Source organism: Staurois parvus, unplaced genomic scaffold (assembly GCF_062004578.1).
Source record: "Staurois parvus isolate SC_StPar_1 unplaced genomic scaffold, SC_StPar_1.0 ptg000160l, whole genome shotgun sequence".
In the NCBI taxonomy this organism is placed as follows: domain Eukaryota; kingdom Metazoa; phylum Chordata; class Amphibia; order Anura; family Ranidae; genus Staurois; species Staurois parvus.
Window position 1 is genome coordinate 850433 of NW_028317956.1, and position 25817 is coordinate 876249.

Sequence of the window (25817 nt, forward strand, 5' to 3'; positions counted from 1 at the left end):
CCCCCACATGTATATGAGGAAGAGGTACAACCTCGAAACACATCAGTCACCAGCTATCCAGAGGTCTACAGTCTCCCACCAGACTACCTTCAGGGGTTTTGGACCACATTGCATCCCTTGTGACATGCATTGCATTTGATTGTATTTCTCTTGTGAGTATTTTACTTTTTATCAATAAATCTCATCTTTAAAGGTAATGCGCCCTCTTTTTGTCTCTTTATATACTGTGATGTTATATTCACCAAATGCCTAACCTGGGATAGCTATATAAATGACTAGATTTTAGCGTTAGAGGACAGCCCCATTCAAGTCTAGGACAGTAACCTTTGCCACTAATAATTAGTGTATCTACAGCTCAACATACATTAGTGGAAACAGTAAGTTTGGACACAGGAATAAACAAAAGCTTAACATATGTGGTGTATGTAGCATATTTAACACACAGGGCTGCTCTGTACCACAAAATTGTCTATAATAATAAAAATGGTGAAATAATACAAATTATATTAAAGCGGAGTTCCACCTAAAAAAAAAAAGTCAGCAGCTATAAAAACTGTAGCTGCTGAATTTTAAAATACAGACACTTACCTGTCCCTTGGTCCAGCGATGTCTTCACCACCACTGGTTTCACCAGCCGTCTTCTCTCCCTGGCGCCGGCATCTTCAGTGTGGGCACCTGGCTGTGACAGCTTGTGGCTTCACAACCGAGTGCCCACTGTACATGTGTAAGAAGCGCTGCACTTTGTGAATGGCCCCATAGTCTTCTGGGACCTGTCACGTGTCCCAGAAGACTACGGGGAGGGAGGGGGGAGGACAACTTCTGATTCCAATCACCTAGGTGATCGCAGCAGAAGTGGGAGCGGGTACCTGTCAAGTTCAGGTACCCGCTCCCCCCCTACACTCCCCAAAGGTGCCAATCCTTAATGGGGAGCAGGGGACAAAGGCTTAAAGTGGAACTTCCCCTTTTGGATGGAGCTCTGCTTTAAATGCAAAAAAAAAGCAAACAATGAAAATTGTCACTCAGTTTGGAAGTCAGTGGAGAAATGTCTCATTATATTAATGGTCAGTGGGAAAAGGGCCCCATTATACTGGTGGTCAGTGGCAAAAATGTTCCTTACAATAGCGGCCATTAGAAAAATTATCCTTACATTGGTGGATAATGGAAAGAATGTCCCTTACATTGGTGGTTAATAGAAAGAATGACCCTTACATTGGTGGTTAATAGAAAGAATGACCCTTATATTGGTGGTTAATAGAAAGAATGACCCTTATATTGGTGGTTAATAGAAAGAATGACCCTTACATTGGTGAAAATAGAAAGAATGACCCTTACATTGGTGGTTAATAGAAAGAATGACCCTTACATTGGTGGTTAATAGAAAGAATGACCCTTACATTGGTGATAATAGAAAGAATGACCCTTACATTGGTGGTTAATAGAAAGAATGACCCTTACATTGGTGATAATAGAAAGAATGACCCTTACATTGGTGGTTAATAGAAAGAATGCCCCTTACACTACGTGGGCAGAATAGTGGCTAAATGGTTAGCCTGGAGTTTGCATGTTCTCCCTGTGCCTGCGTGGGTTTCCTCCGGGTGCTCCAGTTTCCTCCCACACTCCAAAGACATGCTGCTAGGTTAATTGGCTCCTGTCTAAATTCTCCCTAGTATGTATGTGTATGTATGAATGTAAGTTAGGGACCTTAGATTGTACGCTCCTTGAGGGTTAGGGACTGACGTGATTGTACAATATATATGTAAAGAGCTGCGTAAATTGACGGCGCTATATAAGTACCTGAAATAAATAAATAAATACATTGGTGGTTAATAGAAAGAATGCCCCTTACATTGGTGGTAATAGAAAGAATGACCCTTACATTGGCTCTCAACTGGAAGAATAGCTAAAAAGATTACTGGTGTAAATTAAAACACATCTGGAGTCTGAAATTGCTAATATCTCAAGGAACCGTTCCTTATCTCAAGGAACCCCTCTGTAGGAACTCTGGGGTCCTACAGAACCCTGGTTGAGAAAGGCTGATCTATATGATTATGTAATAGATTGCTCTGTGAAGTACCTGTAGTACTTTCCATATATATGTTGCTGTGTGCTTACAACCTTGTGAAGGTCCACACACCGACCATATGCTTCCATGAACGGTCACAATTTCACTGCATGCTCCCAGCAGAGTGGCTGAGCTGTCATAGACAGCGAGCAGTCTCTAGTCATGATTGTGAACTGATGAGACAGGATCCCAATCATATGACCACTATGACAACCAGTTACAGTGGTCACTTGAATGAGAACTCCGTCCTTCCCCATCGGTGTAAATACCCATTTAAAGGGATGTCTGGGCTGAGCAGGAAGGGGTTAAGGTTGAGAAATAAGGGTCATAACAGGAAGGACTGAAAAAGCTTCTGTAGTGTAGTAAAAAGAGACTGATAATGGGGAGGGGGTACAAGGAACTCTTAAGGTTTACTGCAAAACCAAGAGGCAGGCAGGAAAAATATACTGTATTAGTAGTGGTTTTTATGGCCATCTGCTCTCAATTTAACCTGTTTATCGCACAATTCATACTGCTGATGGAATGAATACCAGTTACCGACAGTAGGTGTTTATCTTCATTACAGCTGGAGGAATGAATCATTAACTGCTCTGTAGAGGTTATATAGAGTGCCAATGTTATGCAAGTGTCTGTAACTGTGTATAGCTTGACCATAAAAATAATACATGTCTACTACACGTTCTAACTCAACTGTTCAAAAGCACAATGTCTGCTGCAGATTACCAGCAATTTAAAGCAAATCTAAACTCATTTTTTGGATATTGAGTATAAGAGTTAACACTTTTGTTCCAGTGGGGGAACCTGTTCTGGTGACAACTGTCAAGAGGAAATTTCCCTTTGAAGAGATATTTTCTCATTTCCTATTGTTTCTCCAAGGCAAGAATTTAAAAGAAATCTCCGCAACAGGACACTGAGACCAAAAATAAATCTGTCAGAGGTTCTTACCATTCATTACTTGATCCAAAATGAAAAAAAAAAAGTTTCTCGGGTTTATATTTAAAAAAAAGATCATCTGTAAAAACAATTGTTAATGTATGCACATTTAACTGGAAATGCTTCCATGTGTTCACATGATTTTCCTTGATGGGAAAACATAAGTTTGTGTATTCAACTGTAAAGGTCCACGTGGTCATATGATCTTAGTTGAATCAGCAGAATGTTTACAGCAGTACAAGGCAGGAAACCAGCATGGGTTCTACAGATGGTGCTTCTTATCTAGAATCCTTTTAGTAAGAACTTAGACAACCAGTAGTAATGTCTTTACAATCCTTTTAATTCAGTTTAATGGTTTAGTCCATCCAGAACTGATAATTCTGTTTTTAGCAGATGCTAAAAATTAAAACCTGGGGTGGGCTCCCTCAAAACCCCAAAGTGTTGGGTAATGCAGAGAAGGACGAGCTTCTCAGTTGCTGTTTCTGGCCCTCCACCTCCCTCCTCGTGTGCTTTTCTATTAGCCTAACAACACTTTTATGGGTGTCCCCACTGGACAAAATACACATGAGCCTGGGAAAGTTGGACCAGAATTGGTTACCAGCAAACTAGTAAATGGAATTCTGCTTTAATGAACAGCAAGTATTATATACAGAATGGTTGCACTTTAGCCACATTTCAGTAGCGTTTCCAGGGAAAGAGAGAAAAGCAAGCTTTCTGTAGAAATGATGATTCCTTTGATTCATTGATCAGTTAAGTTAACATTCCAGGCATTGCTTTGACACAACCACAGTTTTCATGGGACAGCAGACATGACTGTAAATATACTGTATATTGTGTTCATTAAAATTTTGGGAGAAAATTGGTAGTGGCATTTCAACCACTAATAGTTTGAGGAGATGAGATCCCTTATTGAAGTCTCTACTTTTTCTCCCTCCTGAAAGGATCAATTCCTGTCTGTAGCCCAAAAAATGCCCTTGAATATTTCAGCCTTCTGGGCCCAGGAGAAATAAAGCTCCAAACACCAAAGTGTGCAAGCTAAATCTCTGAAAGTTTAATTCGTACAGGCTTTTTATACAAAGTCAGAATGACCTATTAAATATTATACTCTTATCAAAGAAGATAGTAACTACAAATGGCTGAGGACCACCATATAAGGTAGTCCTGTTGCTAGAGAATAGAAACTAAAGTCATGAAACGAGAGAGAAGTTACAAGTGAAACTTCAAAAACGAAACTAACAGTTCACACATCTAAAATGGATGCATTATCCAAAATGGATGCCAGTTAATAAGACATATTTCCTTACACCTCCTATGACCAATTCTTAAACGGGCGTCATCCATTTCAGTCACATTTTTCAAAGAAAAAATGGATTCAGTTTACGTCAGTTTGCACATCCGTCTTCAATTCGGTTCAGTTTACATCAGAATATATTAGTTAAGATCAGTTTGATTTACATCAGTCTGCATCTGTTTTTGCATCCGTTTTTTCATACTTGTTGCAGAGACAGATCAGAGGTGACAAAAGTATAAACAACAAAAATAATGTTTCTTGCCTAAAAACTGACATAAACGGAATTTACATAAATGGACGACATCCGTTAACATCCACTCAAATCCGTCTAAACAGAATAAGACCCAGCCCTGTTCCATTTAAAAAAACAGACCTGAACAGACACAGATGTAGGCTGATGTAAACAGATGATCATCTGTTTACATCTGCCCACCCTTAGGCATACACTGTGCTTCAGTCTGGATCCGTCTAAAAAACTGACACGTGGATCTAAATGGAACGCCCATGTGAAAGAGGCCTTATACCACCTGCTGAAATGCAGCATAATGTAAAAATCAAGTTTAATTCAAACCATCACAGTGAAATCTACTGAGAGTGGCCATAGCAAGTAAGTGGAGCTGAAAATTCAGTTGTAGATACACAAGAGATTTAAAAGGCTAGAGTGAGAGCTCTATCCGAAACTCTACAAACAGATGAGACGAGACTACTTACTATCTCTGGAATCAGATCTTAGATGGGTGCCCCTATTAAATGCATTAATGGAGAAGAGGGAGGGAGAGGGAGGCCTATAGTGAGGTCTCACCCATTGTTAGTGGATTTTACTGGTGCCACACCCCTTATTAACAAGACACTGGAAGACATGAGGACCCTAACTCAAAAAGCTAATGGAGCTTCGTGAGGCACCACGCCAAAATAAAAATACTCAAAAAATATAAAAGATGCAACTTTATTTGACCAGCTAAAAACATAGTTGTGATGATAATATGCTGAGCAGTTGCATAGCTCATCATAAAAGCATACAGTATGTAGCATATAACAAACAGCCTTATTGCATAACATTACAAGGCATAACCTTGGATAGCATAACAATCATAGTTAACATATTGTGCTTCAATCTTTTCTCCGACGCGTTTTGCAGGACAATAGCCTGCTTCTTCAGGGAGATATAACATATGATTCTAGAATTATATAAACAAGGCAAAAATAAGCACACATCATACTAAAGAAAAATAACATCTATACCGAACAATTATATTTACATTTACCCAGTGATGGCATCAAAAGATTTATGGGAAGCCAGCAAGAGCCATGTGCACTGGATCCAAGAGGGGAGGGTCCCTCCATCAAAGGTGCAATGGTGAGCCAAGTGAACAAAGCTGCATATATATATTTAAGGCTGAAAAAGTCAAAACGTCCAAATGTTTATTGTGTCCCAAAACATAGAAGCTACACCCCTACTTGAACTCAAAAGTGCCCCTATTAGTTTTCTGTTTTATTTCTTTTCCCTTTGTCTTCACCTGATAATCCTGTGAATAAAGCTGGTTACACACGGGATGAAATTCGGCAGGAAACAGTCTGTTTGGCCCATGTGAACAACTGTCCGTTCTATAGAAGCCAGTCGAATGGGCATGCTGGAAAACCAGCATCTGATCAGCGACAGCAGTCATTGGCTGGTAAGGAGGAGTCCTCCTGTGTTAATGATGTTAGTGATGGGCCGAACGCCCCCCCCCTGTTCGCTTCACGGTTGAACATTCGAATCTACCAAAAGTTTAATTACGAACTTCGAACAGGGACAATTTACTGAGCAGTATCTTACCGCATCTGAGTATGTGGTAAGATACCGCTCAGCTACTAAAATACCATATGAGTTATATTATTAAGTCATGCGGTATTTTAGTAGTGAAACATTCTTTAAGGTTTCAGCTGTCAGCTGACAGTTGAATGTGAAAAGAATTTTCGGCATTGCTTTTGGGTCTGGTATGGATTTTGAGGGGAACCCTCACACCAACATTTTTTTTTAAATGGCTTGGGGGTCCCCCCCAAAATTTATACCAGACCGTTATCTGAGCATGCAGCCTGACAGATCAGGAAAGGGGGGGGGTCAAGCAAGCGCCCCCCCCAAACCATACCAGGCCACATGTCCTCAACATGGGGGTTGCTTTGGGGGGCTCTCCTCCCCCAAAGCACCTTGTTCCCATGTTGATAGGGACAAGGGCCTCTTCCCCACAACCCTGGTTATACCCTGGTATAAAATCATATTAATCTGAAATAGGATAAAAGGATTTTGTTTGTACATAGAATTTGATGTGATTGTAATTCTTCTCTTTCTGTCCTTTCCAGAGCCGTGCACATTATTTTAGCTGTGTGGTACCCACACTGAATAGCTCTAATACCAAGTTACCGCTGTGTTATTATACGTTGGTGTTCTCAGGGTTTGTAATACAGCACTGTAAGCATTCTGCAGATAAAGCCAATGAAATCATAATTACAGAGCAGCTGCTATAGAGAAGCAACATATCTTATACATTTCTCCCTCTGATTTTCCACAATATTGTGACCAAATCCAAACATTTCCCTGGAATCCAGCCACAGCTTTGAGATGGAAAAAAAGTTAAAGTGTTACTAAACCCACAACTGTAAAATCAGTCTGTATATGCAGTAAAGCATGCTTGTTATACTCACCGTGGAACCTAAGAGGTTAATCCTCTGCATTGTGTAAAAAGACTGTTTGATCCTGTCTTCCCCTTCTTCCACAATCACCAATCCATTTGCTGATAGGACAGAGCCCAAGGAGACATGCTCAGTTTGGTGTGTATTGCTGGAGACTCTTTCCTTCTTCTTTTTTTTCTTTGGGAGGATGCATGTAATCGGCACAGGGCCAATCAGCACAGTCCAGAGGGTCAGAGGTCATGCAGCCTTATAGAACAATCAGAGGAGAATTTAAATTCCTCCTATGAGCTTTAACCAGTGTTCAGCCAGACACTGATAGAAGTCATATGCCTGCTATATACTGCTGATGAGAAATGGTATTTAGCAGTTTATATTTACTAAAATAATTGCATTTCCATGTTCTGTGTACTGTGGGTGACCAGATATAGTGAATGCAGGGTCCTGGCTTTAGTAACATTTCAAATAAGTGCAAGTTTACCATATGAAGCACCAAGGTTACAAGCCTGACTTTGGTGGGTATGCTATATGACAGTGATCACTAAACTGCGCCCTGTTGCTTGCCTTTATCTGGCCCTTGGGCACTATTCCTCCCACTGATACGCGATGCTATTTCTCCCACTGACACCAAAGATGAGGCATTATCCCTTTCATTGACACCAACAGTGGGGCAGAATTCCTCTCAATGACAACAACGATGTAGCACTATTACTCCCACTGACACCAACATAGGGATTTTAGTCCTTCTAGTTACACCAATGGAGCACTATTACTTCCACTTACACCAATGATGGAGCACTATTACTTCCACTGACACTGCGACGGAAGGTAGGCAGGACAGAACACAAAGAGTAGATGGCAAACGCACAAAGCTTTATTGAGGCAAACACATGACAGTCACTGAATAGGGGAGTTCGCAGGGAGGGTGTATACGCCAGTAAAGGGTGGCAAGGATGGGCCAACACACTTAAAGTTCAACACCGAGAGCCAAGGAAGAGTCTCTGTAGCAATTGTAACCCAACGGGGGGAGGTGGGGGGTCAGCACAGGAACAGTTCAAGTGAAGCAGGAAGAGAGTATGTACTCACGGATCTGACAGGTTGCCTGGTCTCCCACTGGGGGTCTCTGGATCTCTGGCAGGCAACTTGCAATCTCTCCCCTAGGCTGGGGGTCTCTGGATCCCTGGCAGCTAGCAGGCAGTCCCGCACTCTCTCCCCTAGGCTGGGGGTCCCTGGATCCCTGGTGGCTTGCAGTTAGTCTTTCCCTGCTCTGGGGGTTTCTGGATCCCTGGTGGCTGGCAGGCAGTCTTCCCCTGCTCTGGGGGTCTCTGGATCCCTGGTGGCTAGCAGGCAGTCCTCCCCTGCTCTGGGAGGGGGGGTCTTAGTCAGGCTTGGGTCTCTGCAGAGTCTGGCCACGAAGGTCCCGCCGCAGCTGGGGTTCCTCCAGTGGCTGCACAGAGGTGGATACCCCGTGAGCGCCCGGCATCAGCTTCTTAAGCTGATGGCGGACGCCCCCTGGTCGCCTAGGCAACCGGGGCGGGCCGGAGCTGGCGTGCCTCGTTGCCCGGCAACAAGGCACGCCCCCTGGACAGAGGCCGCACCTCTGTGAACGCGGCCTTTGTCCAGGAACTTCCCATGCCCGCGCTGTGGATGTCAGGGCTTGCGGGGCGCCAACCTGTCACCACGATGCCTTTCATCTCTGCAGGAGGTGAGAGGGGCTGCACCTCTCGTCTTGAGGCTCGGCTTCAAAGAGCCACTCTGGGACAGCAGGGGGGGCCTGAGGGGAAGGACGAGGGAAGGCAGGGACAGCAGGGGGGCCTAAGTGGAAGGACGAGGGACGGCAGGGACAGCAGGGGGGCCTGAGAGGGGGAAGCAGCTATGACAGACATCAATGATGGAGCACTATTACTTAAACTGACACCAATATAGGGGCACTATTCCCCTCCCACTGACACCAACAATGGGTCTCTTTTTCTTCCACTGACACAAACAATAGGGCACTATTCCTCCCACTGACACCAACGACGGGGCACTATTCCTTCCACTGGCACCAATAATGGGGCGCTATTTCTTCTACTGACACAAAAAATGGGGCACTATTCCTCCCATTGACACCAACAATAGGGCAATATTCCTTCCACTGACACCAATTATCGGCACCATTCCTTCTACTGATACCAAAAATGGGGCACCATTCCTTCTACTGACTCACAAAATGGAGCACTATTCCTCCCACTGACACCAAAAATTTAGCACTATTCCTCCCATTAAACCAATGATGGGACACTATTCCTCCCACTGATACCAATGATGGGACACTATTCCTCCCTAATGATACCAATGATGGGACACTATTCCTCCCTATTGAAACCAATGATGTGACACTATACCTCACACTGATACCAATGATGGGGCACTATTCCTCCCACTGATACCAATGATGGGGCACTATACCTCACACTGATACCAATGATGGGACACTATTCCTCCCACTGATACCAATGATGGGACACTATTCCTCCCACTGGTACCAATGATGGGGCACTATTCCTCCCACAGATACCAATGATTTGGCACTATTCCTCCCACTGATACCAATGATGGGACACTATTCCTCCCACTGATACCAATGATGGGACACTATTCCTCCCACTGATTCCAATGATGGGGCACTATTCCTCCTAGTGATACCAATGATGGGACACTATTCCTCCCACTGATACCAATGATGGGGCAATATTCCTCCCCACTGATACCAATGATGGGACACTATTCATCCCCACTGATACCAATGCTGGGACACTATTCCTCCCACTGATACCAATGATGGGACACTGTTCCTCCCACTGATACCAATGATGGGGCACTATTCCTCCCCACTGATACCAATGATGGGACACTATTCCTCCCACTGATACCAATGATGGGACACTATTCCTCCCCACTGATACCAATGCTGGGACACTATTCCTCCCCACTGATACCAATGCTGGGACACTATTCCTCCCCACTGATACCAATGCTGGGACACTATTCCTCCCACTGATACCAATGATGGGGCACTATTCCTCCTCCTACTTGGCTATAGGTGCTATGTTATTTTTTTACTCCTACTAACCACCAAGCCTGAGGCATTATTTACTCCCACTGGCCACAGTCAGGCCCCCGCAAAGTCTGAGAGAAAATAAACTGGCCTTTTGCTTAGAACATTTGGGGTCCCCTGCTATATAGCATTCCACTTCATCCCAAAGGTGTTCAAAAAGGTTGGGGTCAAGGCCACTTTTTTGTCTTTATGGATCTGGCTTCATGACCCGAAAATTACTCCCAAACCACCCTCATCCCCTCTAGAGCATTCCCCAGTATCATTTGTTCTTTTACCTTGTTCTTATAGCAAGAAACAGTTTTTATTACTCCCTGTGATCACCAGGCTGATTAAAATGCTTACATGCCTATCGATATAGGTATGTCTCTCAGAATCTCTCAACAGCCTTTTCCCTACATACAGTGAGGCTGATTTACTAAATGATTTGAAAATCTTCACTCAATAAAGTATCTGATACTCACTTCACAGAGAGGGCAAAGATAGAAAAAGTTCTATAGTCCAGCAGGGGAGAACTGAGGCAGGACTGGCCACACTGCTTGCGTTTTCAGTACAGAAGAGGCAAAGCTGTCAGCTCACTACAGAGAACATGACATGGTGATGTCAGGTTATCCACCTCATCCAATCAGGGAACACTTCACTGAAATAGTACTCTTAGATTGTAAGCTCCAAGGAGCAGGGACCTCCTAACCCTCTTGTATTGGACTGTATTGTTGCTGTATTGTCTCCCATTATACTGTAAAGCGCTGAGCAAACTGTTGGCGTTATGTAAATCCTGTATAATAATAATAATAGTGGTGGCTACTTAAGTGATTTTCCAGCTTCTAGGGACATAAGCCAGATATCGTATATGAATAGATACACTGGCCGCAGTTGGACCAATGTAAATATGATAAAATATACCAAGACTGAAATTATTTTTTAACTTGTCAGACTGTACACATCTCCCCAGGCATGGGAAAACTCCCAGAATTTTACACCCAGCATATATTCAGTCTCTCACCATGAGGCCTAAAGAGACAGAACATGGGGATAGAACAATAAAGAGAACACATGTTCCCGCTACACTTAGATGTGAATGGTATGCGCTTGGGACTAAACTTTTTAGGCAGCAAGGATGACCTAGAAGGAGAGATGAGGGTTGAAAAAAACACTGATCTCATCAAAGTCACATAGCAACGCTGCTTATGTAATGCTGGTGCGACTTCTGTAAGTTAACATAGAAGTCTATGGAGCTGAGATCACAATGGAGTCACACCAATGTAGTACAGGAACCTTTTCTAAAATCGCATTGTCAAGGACAGGTACCAATGAAAACAATTTGATTTCGCTAGTGACTCGATTCTGTGTGACTCAAGTTGCACTAGTGTGAACCAGGCCTAAATAAAATAGAAAAACTCACAACCCAAAAACTATATGGATAAACTCATCCAGAAAAACATGTTGATACCTTAGAAATAAAAAATCTATAATACCTAGCAGAAGACAATCTATACTGTATAGAGATAGGCTTTAATAATGTGCCTTCAACTTCATAATTTATGTGTAAAAATAGGTTGAGAATATAAATAAATATGACCTCCCTATGATTCATTTATTACTTGGTATTAAGATTAAGTCAAGAATCCACTCAGAATTAATGTGGAATTTCAGTAACTCTACAAATCTTCATGTATAAATTCCTGCCATGTCTAAGTATACAGCAACAATATAATTTCACAAAAGGTGCTACCTATTCTCATAAAAAAAACAGTCCTATGGCTCTTGCTTAGTTGATGTCATCAGTCTGCTGTAGGTAGGAGGAAGCATTTCTTCATTTTTCTCTCCCATAGTGATCAGAGTGCCACATTGTATCTTTGTAGACAGTCACAAGGTGGGAAGCTGCAGCAGGGGCTGCCATAAACTGAACAGACCCCAGAATTTACATGATTTTAGATCCTGAATAATATTTGAACAGGGTCACTACTATCCTTCCAAGGAGAAAAGCAGATGAAGGCATTGTTAGGACCGATTTTGTCATCATTATGAAAAGCTTGTAGACCTGTAAAAGACATAACGGCAAAGAACATGAAACAAATTTGATACCTCTGCCAAACAGTAAATTAACACTTTTTATCTTTTTTTTTTTCAGGTCGACTTGCTTATTTATACTCAGGTAGGTACCACCTACAGTATATATTGTATGCTTAAGCCATTCATTCTCAGCCAGGGTTCTTATACAGGTTGCAAGGCGTTTCTCAAGCTGAGGCTGAAGGACTTCCCATCTGCATAGACTTAGGGCCTGTTCCACTTGGCATAGTGAACTGCATGACTCCAGAGATCCTTTTAGCTGTAAGCGGGGAATTCTTTCCTCTAGCCATGTAAGGGGCATTTTGCCCAATGACCCTCAATAAATTGGTTTTAGCAGGGTTTCCCCAAAACCTTGAAATTATTGTAAGTGGTCCTCTGGGGTAGAATAGTTGAGAAAGGCTGCGATAAACTATATACCCGCTATTAAAAAGTTTGTATGATGGCAACAAAAGGTTTGGAGAAAAATCAAAACTGGTAAGATGCACTCCTATCAAAATTAAAACTTAAAATTCATACAGGGAACACAGCCCACCTCCTCAACAGTACCTGTTTTCATGTAGGTAAATCTGTAGGCTACCCCTAACCCTTTGTAAGTAATCTAGTGATCTGAGATCTCCTACTGGTAGAAGTTAATAAACAGCTAACTATTAAAACGTCACAGCACAACAAAATTATGAATTGAAGGTGTTCATGTGATATGAAAACATTAAATGGTTGCACAGGTTTACTACAAGATACAAAGTTGGTTTTATAAAGACATATGTCTCTCAAGGTTCATAACTCTAGAGCAGGAGTGTCAAACTGGCGGCCCTCCAGCTGTAGCGAAACTACAAGTCCCATCATACCTCTGCCTTTGGGAGTCATGCTTGTAACTGTCAATCTTGTAATGCCTCATGGGACTTGTAGTTTGGCAACAACTGGAGGGCCGCCAGTTTGACACCTGTGCTCTAGAGCAGTGTTTTTCAACCTTTTTTGTGCAAAGGCACACTTTTTTCATGAAAAAAATCACGAGGCACACCACCATTAGAAAATGTTAAAAAAATTTACCTCTGTGCCTATATTGACTATATATAAAGTAATTCTCTTGAATAGGAATCAAACACAAAGAAATTATTTTATAATTACTTTATTATGAAATAATAAAGTATTTTATAATTGGACCCGGGGGCCGGACCAAGAGTAGATGAATGATGTGTATGTGTCATCCATAGTAAGTATAGTAATATTCCCCCATAGTAAGCATAGTAATTAATCCCCCATATAGTAATTCATCCTCCATATAGTAATTCATCCCCCATAGTAATTCATCCCTCATATAGTATTTCATCCCCCCATATAGTATTTCATCCCCCCATATAGTATTTCATCCCCCCATATAGTATTTCATCCCTCATATAGTAATTCATCCCTCATATAGTATTTCATCCCTCATATAGTATTTCATCCCTCATATAGTATTTCATCCCCCATATAGTATTTCATCCCCCCATATAGTATTTCATCCCCTCATATAGTATTTCATCCCTCATATAGTATTTCATCCCCCCATATAGTATTTCATCCCTCATACAGTAATTCATCCCTCATATAGTAATTCATCCCCCATATAGTATTTCATCCCTCATATAGTATTTCATCCCCCCATATAGTATTTCATCCCTCATATAGTAATTCATCCCCCCATATAGTATTTCATCCCCCCATATAGTATTTCATCCCCCCATATAGTATTTCATCCCTCATATAGTAATTCATCCCTGATATAGTAATTCATCCCCCATATAGTATTTCATCCCCCCATATAGTATTTCATCCCTCATAAAGTAATTCATCCCTCATATAGTATTTCATCCCCCACAGTACTATTCCCCCCCCCCCCTTCTAGTAAGCCAAGTCCCCCGTGTCAATTCACTTACCTTTTGCGTTCCTCTCGCTGTCTTCCCGCGCCGTTCGGGTCTTCAGGGCGGACTGTGAGAGGAGCCTAGCTCCCCTCCCCTCACGTTCGGCACGCTGCCCCGCCTACACACATCCTGACAGCCACATCCGCAAGCCGGATTAAAAGGTCCGCGCGGACTTTTGGGGCTGCCAACCGAGAGGAGGCAGGGGAGCGGCCGACCGAGAGGAGGGAGGGGAGCAGGCGCCCGGCACACAGAAGAGCCGCATTAGACTGGGTAAAGAGCCGCATGTGGCTCGCGAGCCGCGGCTTGCCGACCACTGAATCATTAGATTCTAATGATTGGTCTATTTGTGAGCCGAAGCCACATGTTACAGATGAAATTGGAATTTTTCCCACGGCACACCAGACAATATCTCACGGCACACTAGTGTGCCGCGGCACAGTGGTTGAAAAACGCTGCTCTAGAGGTTTTGGTCTGGAGGAAGGTAAATCAAAAACCCCAGTGCCACTACTGTCAAGCTTTGCCTTTCAAGGGAAATAAAAACATCCTTACCCCACTAGGCAGGTGAATTTTCTGAATGAAAAAACATTTGCATCAGTTGGTAACTGGCCTAGCCCAAATTTCCTACTTTGCCATGGCCTTCCCGAGCCTGTGCTGAGAAACATGAAGAGTTTGACACTGAGATGTCAAGGTAGTCTGTTAAATTATAACAGAAAACACTGCTGAATGATGTGCCTAACAAGCATAGAAAGTCCTAATGTCCAACTTCTGCCAAAACCTTTTATAAAGTTTAGATAGAGTGAGAAAGGGCTAGAACCCCTGTCACAGTACCAGCCTTGCAATGCCTCTTTGGAGAGATTTCCCCTCACTTCCTGTCTAAGTGACACAAGGAAAAAAAAATATTAGGAAGAGGCGTTTCCTGATCAAGAAGACTTTAACAATAATGAAAACCCAACAGATGTATTAAATATTTACATTTCATATAAAAAGTATCCTTGGTGTTCTCTTTGTCTCCATATTTCTTTTGATTTGCTGGCTCTGTCACCCAGACAACCAGTGAGAGGAAATTTCTTCAAATGGAGACATAGACAGAGGTTCTAACATTTTCACACTCTTTTCAAACTCTTTTAGTTATCTTTTTATCTAACTTTTTGTAAACCATCATGGGGCAAAATGAGTGGCAGTTGTCTAGTGCAGCGTTTTTCAACCACTGTGCCGCGGCACACTAGTGTGCCGTGAGATATTGTCTGGTGTGCCGTGGGAAAAATTCCAATTTCATCTGTAACATGTGGCTTCGGCTCACAAATAGACCAATCATTAGAATCTAATGATTCAGTGGTCGGCAAGCCGCGGCTCGCGAGCCACATGCGGCTCTTTACCCAGTCTAATGCGGCTCTTCTGTGTGCCGGGCGCCTGCTCCCCTCCCTCCTCTCGGTCGGCCGCTCCCCTGCCTCCTCTCGGTTGGCAGCCCCAAAAGTCCGCGCGGACCTTTTAATCCGGCTTGCGGATGTGGCTGTCAGGATGTGTGTAGGCGGGGCAGCGTGCCGAACGTGAGGGGAGGGGAGCTAGGCTCCTCTCACAGTCCGCCCTGAAGACCCGAACGGCGCGGGAAGACAGCGAGAGGAACGCAAAAGGTAAGTGAATTGACACGGGGGACTTGGCTTACTAGAAGGGGGGGGGGGGAATAGTACTGTGGGGGATGAAATACTATATGAGGGATGAATTACTTTATGAGGGATGAAATACTATATGGGGGGATGAAATACTATATGGGGGATGAATTACTATATCAGGGATGAATTACTATATGAGGGATGAAATACTATATGGGGGGATGAAATACTATATGGGGGGATGAAATACTATATGGGGGGATGAATTACTATATGAGGGATGAAATACTATATGGGGGGATGAAATACTATATGAGGGATGAAATACTATATGGGGGATGAATTACTATATGAGGGATGAATTACTGTATGAGGGATGAAATACTATATGGGGGGATGAAATACTATATGAGGGATGAAATACTATATGAGGGGATGAAATACTATATGGGGGGATGAAATACTATATGGGGGATGAAATACTATATGAGGGATGAAATACTATATGAGGGATGAAATACTATATGAGGGATGAATTACTATATGAGGGATGAAATACTATATGGGGGGATGAAATACTATATGGGGGGATGAAATACTATATGGGGGGATGAAATACTATATGAGGGATGAATTACTATGGGGGATGAATTACTATATGGAGGATGAATTACTATATGGGGGATTAATTACTATGCTTACTATGGGGGAATATTACTATACTTACTATGGATGACACATACACATCATTCATCTACTCTTGGTCCGGCCCCCGGGTCCAATTATAAAATACTTTATTATTTCATAATAAAGTAATTATAAAATAATTTCTTTGTGTTTGATTCCTATTCAAGAGAATTACTTTATATATAGTCAATATAGGCACAGAGGTAAATTTTTTTAACATTTTCTAATGGTGGTGTGCCTCGTGATTTTTTTCATGAAAAAAGTGTGCCTTTGCACAAAAAAGGTTGAAAAACACTGGTCTAGTGTGTTGTATTTTGTCTTCTTGTAGATCCTTGTAGACCTTCTTCAGAGGATGATCTTGAGGGACACAGAATTCTAAAACTGTCAAGATGTTAAAACATTTAGAAGCACTTATTTTTATTCTCACTGTAATTTAGTTTTCTGTCCTCCCAGCCAGTGATGAAGACATTATATTGGAATTTAGCAGAGTTATGATAATAGAAAATCCATCCACTGGCACCTGCAGGTCTTACATTCCATAACACTGAAATGTGAAGTTCTAGCTGTAACGTCTCTCTGATTTTTAAAGCACAAGTTCACCATTATTGTATCTTCTTCTTTTAGTACAGTATATCTATTGTCCCTGGTTTATATTCCCCTTAGTATCTGATTACCTTATTTTGCCAGTTTTTGTGGTTCTCCACTCTAGTACCATCCAGTCTTTTATATTTCTGTTTCTCATGGGCTTTTTAATACATAACTGGGGCCCTCTGTGTACTCAGAACAAAGTGACCCCTGGAATCTCCTTAGCCTGATTGACTGCCAATCATTCGCAGTACAGCAAAAAGTATATAGGAACTAATTGTATTTCTAAATAAAATGTTACAGCATTTCTTATCCAGTGTTATTTTTTTTTTTTTGCAAAAATGAATTTACACCATGTATTATTTCTACTATTTATACTCAGTCATACTCAATCATGTTTTTGAACATCTTGTGATATAGTATTGTTTATTGCAATATATAAAATTGGAAGAGAGTGCTAAAGAATAAGTTATATGTAAATTTTAAAAAGGACTAATTCTTGGAGGAGTTCCGATATTTTAAATGTGGATATCTTCAAATGTATGTGCCAAGGAACATTTGCTTATTTCATTTAAATATACTGCTCAAAAGCTACAGGGGATTTAAATCCACTTTGTGCGCACCAAATGCCTTTGCAAACATAGATATTACCTTGGAAAATCAGGAGTGACATCATCACTTTGCTACACATAGGTTGTATAGAGAGCAGAGCTGTAGGAGGGAGCCAGTAGACCTCACCCCCTATTGCTTGCTGAAAAATACAGGAGGGGGCGCAGACAAGACCTGACACCCTGCACAAGGAGAGAGCAGCAGTGACCAGTCTTAATTTAGTGTTCTTGCATGGCAAGATCACTTACTGTTATCTCACATATATATTCTTATTATTATAGCCAAATTTACCACCCTAACTCCTCCCACAGTTTTTACACTACATAGACAGTAATATATTGAAACTTGCGGATTGTTCCCGATTGGTGTGCTATTACTTTGTGGAACGTTTCGCCGAATGGTTCACGAAATATCGGCGTTTTTGTGGTGAAATTGGTCCCATAGGAATGAATGGCGGAATGTTCAAAACTAGAGTGGGAGCTGACAAAAGCTAGAGTGTGAGCTGAAAAATCAGGACATGATTTATAAACTGCCATCACTCCCTCATTTTCAAGCCACTCCACTCAGTTACTCCGCCCACTCCAGTTGTAGACTACAGGTGGAGGCAAGAACACTTCACACAATTTCCCCAGAAATTGTAGGTTTTCTAGTTATTGGAAACTTCTGCAGGCAAATTTCCATGTTGTATTACTGCACAGATCTAGAAGAAATACTCGAAGCACACCAAAATTCAATTAACAATATACATGGCTCTTATATTTACACAATATTTGCCTTTCCTGGAGTTTAAATCTAGCCTGAATCTCTCAGTTATAGAATCTAGTTAACTTTTTAACAAAAAGGAAAATGGCACCACTTAAACAATTCAAAAGTAGCATAGTTGGCGCACAATTGGAGAGATGATTTGCCAGGTGCATGATACTAGACTACATTTATCAGTGTTCAGGCCTACTAGGCAATACATAAAACATGTTGCAACTTATGAGTCCTTGACAACTTCTGATTAGTATGGGTTACTGCAAGTTACTGCGTATATTTTATTGTTATTGTTAAGTGCTCTACATACTGTCAGCTCTACATCAATCCTGTAGATTATTAATAATAAATAACAAAGCCTTTGACATTTTGATATTTCTTCCCACAGTGCCCGCCAGCCAGCAGAACCCAGAGAGTGTGGTGGTGTCTGTAAATAACATCAGTGCACATACTGGCTCTCAGGCCCTCCTGGTTTGTCAGAGCTATCGCATGGTATGGACACAGGACAACCTTCTAGACAGGCAGCGTGTTCTACACTGGGACCTGATTAGCAGTCAGGGGTACTACCGTGGGGAGCGGCTACTGGACATGTTTTCAGCTGGAGAGCAACGCTTATATAGCGGATATAACCAAGGCCATATTCTGGTGTCACCAAGTGCCTTCCGAGATGGCAATTTCTCCTTGGTGATAAAAGGTATTTATATTTCTGCAGCGTTAATGAAATTTTTACCCTAAAACGGCTGTATACTCTATCTCCATAAACATATAGTAAAAATACTATATCTTTGCAAAAGGAATGACATAAAATGACTTTGGTGCCATGTGGCTGTCAAAAATGTTGTTTAGAAATGTGAAATTTGATTCCAGTTAAAAAAAAAAGTAGTCACCAAAGGCTGGGCTAATTAATGTCCATGTACAATCACTTATTGCCGATAGATTAGATAGATAGATAGATAGATAGATAGATAGATATTGTACATACATACAGACACCTCCAGATAGACATCAGTCCAGACTGGTGTCAAGAAAAATAGGGTGAGCATTCTGCATCAGTGCTGGCCAAGCAGGGAATCCTATTGGATATTGCAAACCAGGATCACAGTTGGGGCATCCAGGTAAACAATGTCTCTCATTCCTCACCCCCCTGAGGGCTCGATCACACCAAATGCGCGGGGGCTAGGCTGGCAGCTATTTCCAGAACAGCCCCAATGAATAGACAAAGTAAACTTACTTTTTTCCTATGGTTTCAGTTCAGAGTGCTGTGAAGCGCTCAGAAGAAAAGTATTGCATGCTGCATTTTTAGTGCAACAGGTTGCAACACAAACCACCGGAACGCAACTCTGCTGCAAGGAATTGAACTGTATTACAAAGTGTCATTACAGTAAGGATCTGTAAAAAAAGAAGGAGATTGACAACTCAGGACCGCATCTCCCAGCACACGTAGCAGCTGTGGCTCACTGGTGTGAATGAGTCCTTAGAAATGAGCCAGTATCTACCAGGAGCACTCGCTCAACCCACATCTTGTGCAAATAGGTCCCTAAGTCTCAAAAGGTATTTGCGCAGTTTGCACAAATGGTAGGCCCGCCCCTCGCTTTGCCTTCCAATAGCATGGTTGCCAAATTCACAGCATAATACGTTGCAAATAATGTTTTTCTTTTCCTTTTAAGAAGTATTAACATAAAGTGCAGTCTGTTGTAACATTTTTGTGATAAGGTTGTGCCCTTTTATTTTTTATGGAACCATTGCCTATGGAAAGATGTATCAGCAAGTGATCAGGGTCTGTATTCATGTAACCTCCACCATCATTACTGTCACCTGGATGAAACAGTCAGAGTCCAGCTGAACACCACCAAGTCAGGTGAGAATAAACTTCACAGAGCAAGTGTGTTAGAAATGTGAAGGCCAGACTGTACACGTATGTGGGGGAGCTATGTCATAATAATACATTCAACTAATTTTAAATTAGACCTTCTAAGGATTCTGTGCCCATTCAATGTAAATGCGAGTGCCTTTCCTCCACCTAGGCAGCCCACGTGCAGCATTCAGTTTCCCATAGACATGAATGGCTGTGCACTGCTGGACTCAGGTATACAACAGTGCTATTGTAAACACGTGTATAGTGTATTGGATTTAGATTGGAACCTGGTGTAAAATTAATGTTATATCTCCTTTTAGCTCAGTTTAATAAACATATACATTGCAAATTGCTAGTTTGGAGTTTTTTGGTATTGTTGTTAGAATTCTTAATCAGAAACAACATTTGGGGTTTAGCATTTCATTACGGAAAATACTTCTACTCTTTTAGAACGTAAAGCAAAGATGTATTGGGATGGCGAAAAAGTCGTTATTGTGGCTTTGGTTGGCACTGACGTGGTACTACCATGTGAGAACTGGAATCATATATGGACCGATCGCCACCGAGAAACAGACCAGCAAGTGGTACATTGGGATCGGCAAGCCCCAGGAATCCCACATGACAGAGCTGATCGCTTGATCGACATGTATGCTTCTGGGGAGCAGCGGTCGTATGGTCCTCTATTCATCAGAAGAAAGATGAACATCACAGATGAAGCGTTTGCCCATGGAGACTTTTCCCTTCATATATCGGACCTGACAAAAGGAGATGAAGGAATCTACTCTTGCCATCTTCACCATCATTACTGTGGACTTCATGAACGTAGAATCTTTCATCTAAAAATCTACGATCCACCCAGGGAACCTCCTAAAGAACCTCCTAAAGAGCCTCCCAAAGAGCCCCCCAAGGAAGAGGAACCAAAGAAAACAATCAAGGACTCCTCAGCAGCTCCAGCCAAAGGTAAAGTATCAGTAAGTAGCTTGCTGTAACATTTAACAACCAGCTGAAATCAGCTCATGAATTTTTGTAGCATGCTGTTGGTTTATTGCCAGTGTTAATAAAGCCTCGCTGGTTTCTAAACCTGGTTGTCAGGGAAATCTGTGTTTCCATATTTTTATTAAGTACAAATGAAGAACAATACCACCATCCATCTTTGATGGCAGAGAAAGATAGAGCTCGCAACGCAGGGGGGACACTGTCAAGTAAAACATATAACAGTGGCATACCACTAAAGTGAAATCTGATTGGTTGCTTATTGGTGCACTTCTTTGTAAACCATCTTTACACTTTGCACAGCTCTACTTAATGCAAGGGCACACATTTCCAAGTGCCAAGACTTATGTTGGGCTAAAATCTGTCTTTTGTCTTGTTTGTGATATGTACAGTTAAATGCAACTGCTGATATTATGCAGATAACATGCTGTCTCCACTGTAGCAATGGATCTTATTAAAATAATTACATGATTCAGGGGATTTAAATTCACTTTGTGCTCAACAAATACCTTTGCAAACGTAGATATTACCTTGTAAAAGTAGCAGTGACATCATCACTGGGCTACACAGAACTTGTACAGAAAGTAGAGCTGTAGGAGGGAGCCAGTACACCCCACCCCCTATTGCCTGAAGAAAACTACAGGAGGGGTGGAGACAAGACCTGTCACCCTGTATAAGCAGAGATCAGCAGTTGTGACAATCGTGGCATCAGACCCCCAGCCCTTCTCACCAACTCGTGACCGAAGGACTAGCCAATCTAAAACGTGCGTAACAATGCCACGCTCAGCTGCACCCTGCACAAAGATTTTCCAGCTAATGGACCACAATCTATGTACCTGCAGCCTGAGAGCGATTGTTACTGGGTCAGGTTAATTACGCAATTAACCCTTCACACTGCCACCACCGCCTTTTTGTAGAGAAAAGGAGCAAACTCGCCAATATTAGCAATAACACTAGTACGTTTGAATAATCGTCTGTATACCACTGTCACAGCAGGCAGAGGTATATAGAGGTTTACAACACACAGTAGCACTCTTCAGAGACTGGGATTCTTAGTTTGCATTAAACAACTTTAGAAACTGTTCAACGCTTTTCAGATTATAGGATTTATTACTAAAAAGGTCAAAAGGGTGCAATAACAATATTTACAGACTATGATGTAGCCAATATATATATATATATATATATATATATATATATATATAAAAATACAGAGAGCAATAACACAGCAAAGAGATAACAGAAAGAAGTTTTAGAGAGGTAGAGTACTTGCCAAAAGTCCTGGGTTAATCAAATCACGTTTCAGAGCAAAAGGGTGCCATTCTCCCAGGTTGGTTCCGATGTTAAAAGGGAGATTTCTTCAACTTCAACTCACTGCTCCAAGCATAACAGCCTTTTTCTAGGAACTCAGCAGGGTGTCTCCTTACAGCAGAGAACCAATCGCCTCATTTGGGGAGGGGTTTTGTAAGCGGGGGACTCAGGCTAGAACCAAAATCCCTCACAAGTTATACCAGGGCAATAACCTTCCCTAGGTACATATAACATTCTATCCACGGGTAGATTAATATGCAGTATCGTCTGCTGAATGTCTAGATATCAAACATGCCTTATTTGATTATTCCAGCTAGAACTATATGGCTTTCTGCTCTCCTGTAGACTTCCACTAAGGGTGTAAGATATCAGACGATTCGCATTAAGCTGAGCTATCCGAATATATGCTTTATGTTTATGTAATTATTTCCTACCTTAAGATATAAAATTATATGGAAAAGTGGGTTTTAAATGTGAGGTCTGTTTTACGGCTAGCTGGAATGTCTTTGAAGTCCAGTGAAGGATTGGTTTTACGATTATCTCAGATTGAGAAGCTAACAGACACCCGGGCACCAGCTAATTTGGGATTTATAACCATGAAGCTCTCCAGCTGGGGCCTGATGCCTTTTGAGCTCAGCATACACACACCACATTCCTGAGGAGGGGGATTGGAAGGAGAGAGGGATACAAGATGGAGGGTCTTGAGCAAGATGGATGACCGCGTCCATCTCTGTACGTACGATTGCTACAGCAGTGACCAGTCTTAATTATAGGAAGCTTCTGCAGGCAAATTTGCATGTTTGATTACTGCACCACTGCCAAGACTTATGTTGGGCTAAAATCTGTCTATTGTCTTGTTTGTGATTTGTACAGTTAAATGCAACTGTGGGTATTATGCAGACAACATGCTGCCTCTAATTGACCACTGTAGCACTGGATCTTATTAAAATAATCACATGACACAAGGGGGGAGGATCTTGAACAAAATGACTTAATCATTCCAACACGCCTTGTATAGCATTATGTCCAAATTTTGCTCTGCAGGTGGGCTTAATAATGTACGTCAGTTTTAAAGCTCTTCTGTACAGCGAGTTCCCTAATCTAATCTCCAGATACACCTACACTAGGTTACACAAGGCAGTGATTAAAATAAGCTCAACCTTGCCTAGAGGTTACCCCATCTCTCCTTAAAGTGTCCATGTGCCCAGACTATGGACATTAAAGCATTTACATATTTCTAACAAGCGTTAATAGAACTTTAAACAAAAAGCCATCACTGACCTCTCTGACTGGTTGTACTGTGAAGAAATACATTCTCAAATATCCACACACATTAAGACTTTAAAGTCAGAGTTCAGTTGGTTTGTAACAGTGTAGAAACACCTGCTATGTGTTTACATTAGAAGACTTGTAGCCTGCCATGATTTTGGTGCAGCAGAAAGTAATGAGAAATAAGCTAAGATGTCAGTGTTTCTGCTGTAAAATTTGAAGATGAATTTCTCCACATTACCTATTAATATTTTATGATTATACAGGTTTTATATAGCGCCAACAGTTTGCTCAGGGCTTTACAATATAAAGGGAGACAATACAGCAATGATACAGTTCAATACAAGAGGGTTAGGAGGGTTCTGCCCTACAAAATGGAGGGGCTGGTGGTACAAAAGGTAATAACTGTGGGGGATGAACTGATAGGAGGAATAGAAGATTCCATTATTAGCTGAAGGCGGGATAGGTTTCCCTGAAGAAATAGGTTTTCAGAGATCACCTAAAAGTGGGCAGAGTAGGCGATAGTTAGATAGATTGGGGTAGAGAGTTCCAGAGGATGGGGGAGGCTCTGAAGAAGTCCTGGAGATGAGCATGGGAGGAGGAGACAAGGGAGCTAGAGAGCAGGAGGTCGTGGGAGGGGCGGAGAGGACGGTTTGGGTGATATTTGGAGACAAGTTTGGCGATGTAATTTGGGGAAGACTTATAAATGGCTTTATATTTTATTGTTAATGTTTTTGAATTGTATTCGTTGGGCAATGGGAAGCCAGTGGAGGGATTGGCAGAGAGGGAAGGCAGATATGGAACGGTTAGTAAGGTGAATGAGGGCAGCAGCATTCATGATAGACTGAAGAGGGGATAGCCTGCTGTTAGATAGGCTAATGAGGAGGGAGTTACAATAGTCAAGGCGAGAGATAACAAGGGAGTGAATAAGTTGCTTAGTGGTTTCAGACGTTAAGAACGGGTGTATCTTAAAGATGTTGCGGAGCTGAAGTCTACAAGATTTGGATCTATGATAACAGGTGAACAAAGGCTTGGTTTAAAGCATTTTTTTAAGAATATATAAATACTTTAGTGTGCATACTCTGGGCATGGTTTACTTTAAATGTGCAGTGACCTGTTAAGACTAGACTGGCTCAAGGCAGCTGCAGACCCTCCATGTCTATGTCTATGCAACACAATACCATTTTTAGATATACAGCACATGTAAACATAGCCAGCTATAGACAACTACATAGGTAGTGATATTTGCTTATTACAGTGTTTCACTCTGTACTCCTTTCACCACTGAATTACATATTGTATATGGTAACTATTTTACCTGCAAAAGGATTTGTATTTCTGTCCATCCAGTCCTGACACAGTGCCATCACAGCCAGTCTGGTGACTGGACGTTTCTCCATTGCAGTTAAGGTCCTCTTACTGCCCCCAGTCTGTGATTGCATAATGAAGGAGCAGTAACAGGCTGATAAGGTTTGCCTCTCTGCTCTTTCCTTTTAGCATTTTCCTTGTCAGCACGTTTGTCACTCCCTCTACCAGTGCTGCTGTACAGGGGAATACATGTAAACTTTAGGTGCTTGCACTAGATGGATTTTAGATTCTTTTTTTTTTCAGTAAAAAAACTGAATTCTATTATATTTTTTAAATATTCCTGGACTTTAAGGTAGATTAGTTGGTCTATCTGCACAGTTGCAGTGTTTCCTGGATGGTTTCAGAAGCTCACTAACTGGTTTCACTTGTTGCCTGGATTTGCTTTTTTTAAAATAATTTTGTGTTACATTTTCCCCACAGATTCCACCATCATCCGGGAAAACAAAGTGATCAATGTTATAATTCCGGAAAACAGGCTGCATTTCTTCCAGCAGCTCGGATACATCCTGGCAACCCTTCTACTCTTCCTTCTCCTTCTCACAGCTGTAATTCTCATCACCCGCAAACACTGCAGAAAAGGTAAGTGCAGCTCGCAGACTCTGACACGTAGCAAACATAAGAAAAAGCAGCCCCAGGCTAGCCAACCGTCTGTGTGTCAACTGCAATTTCATGTAAATACATAGAATACAATGACATGCTTGTATCATTTTACCTAAAGCATAACTGCAGACTAGGGGACTACCAAGTAAGAAA

At 41.8% G+C, this 25817-nt stretch overlaps 1 protein-coding gene across 1 annotated transcript in view; it reads left to right on the forward strand.

Moving 5' to 3' along the window:
• Positions 1-25817, forward strand: part of MXRA8 (matrix remodeling associated 8) — a 52525-nt gene that overhangs the window by 15447 nt on the left and 11261 nt on the right. The window contains exons 2-6 of the mRNA XM_089675940.1: positions 12182-12205; positions 18657-18962; positions 20025-20126; positions 20574-21083; positions 25485-25643. Of these exons, the coding sequence (XP_089532066.1) occupies positions 12182-12205; positions 18657-18962; positions 20025-20126; positions 20574-21083; positions 25485-25643 (1101 nt within the window). The remainder of the gene's footprint in view (positions 1-12181; positions 12206-18656; positions 18963-20024; positions 20127-20573; positions 21084-25484; positions 25644-25817) is intronic.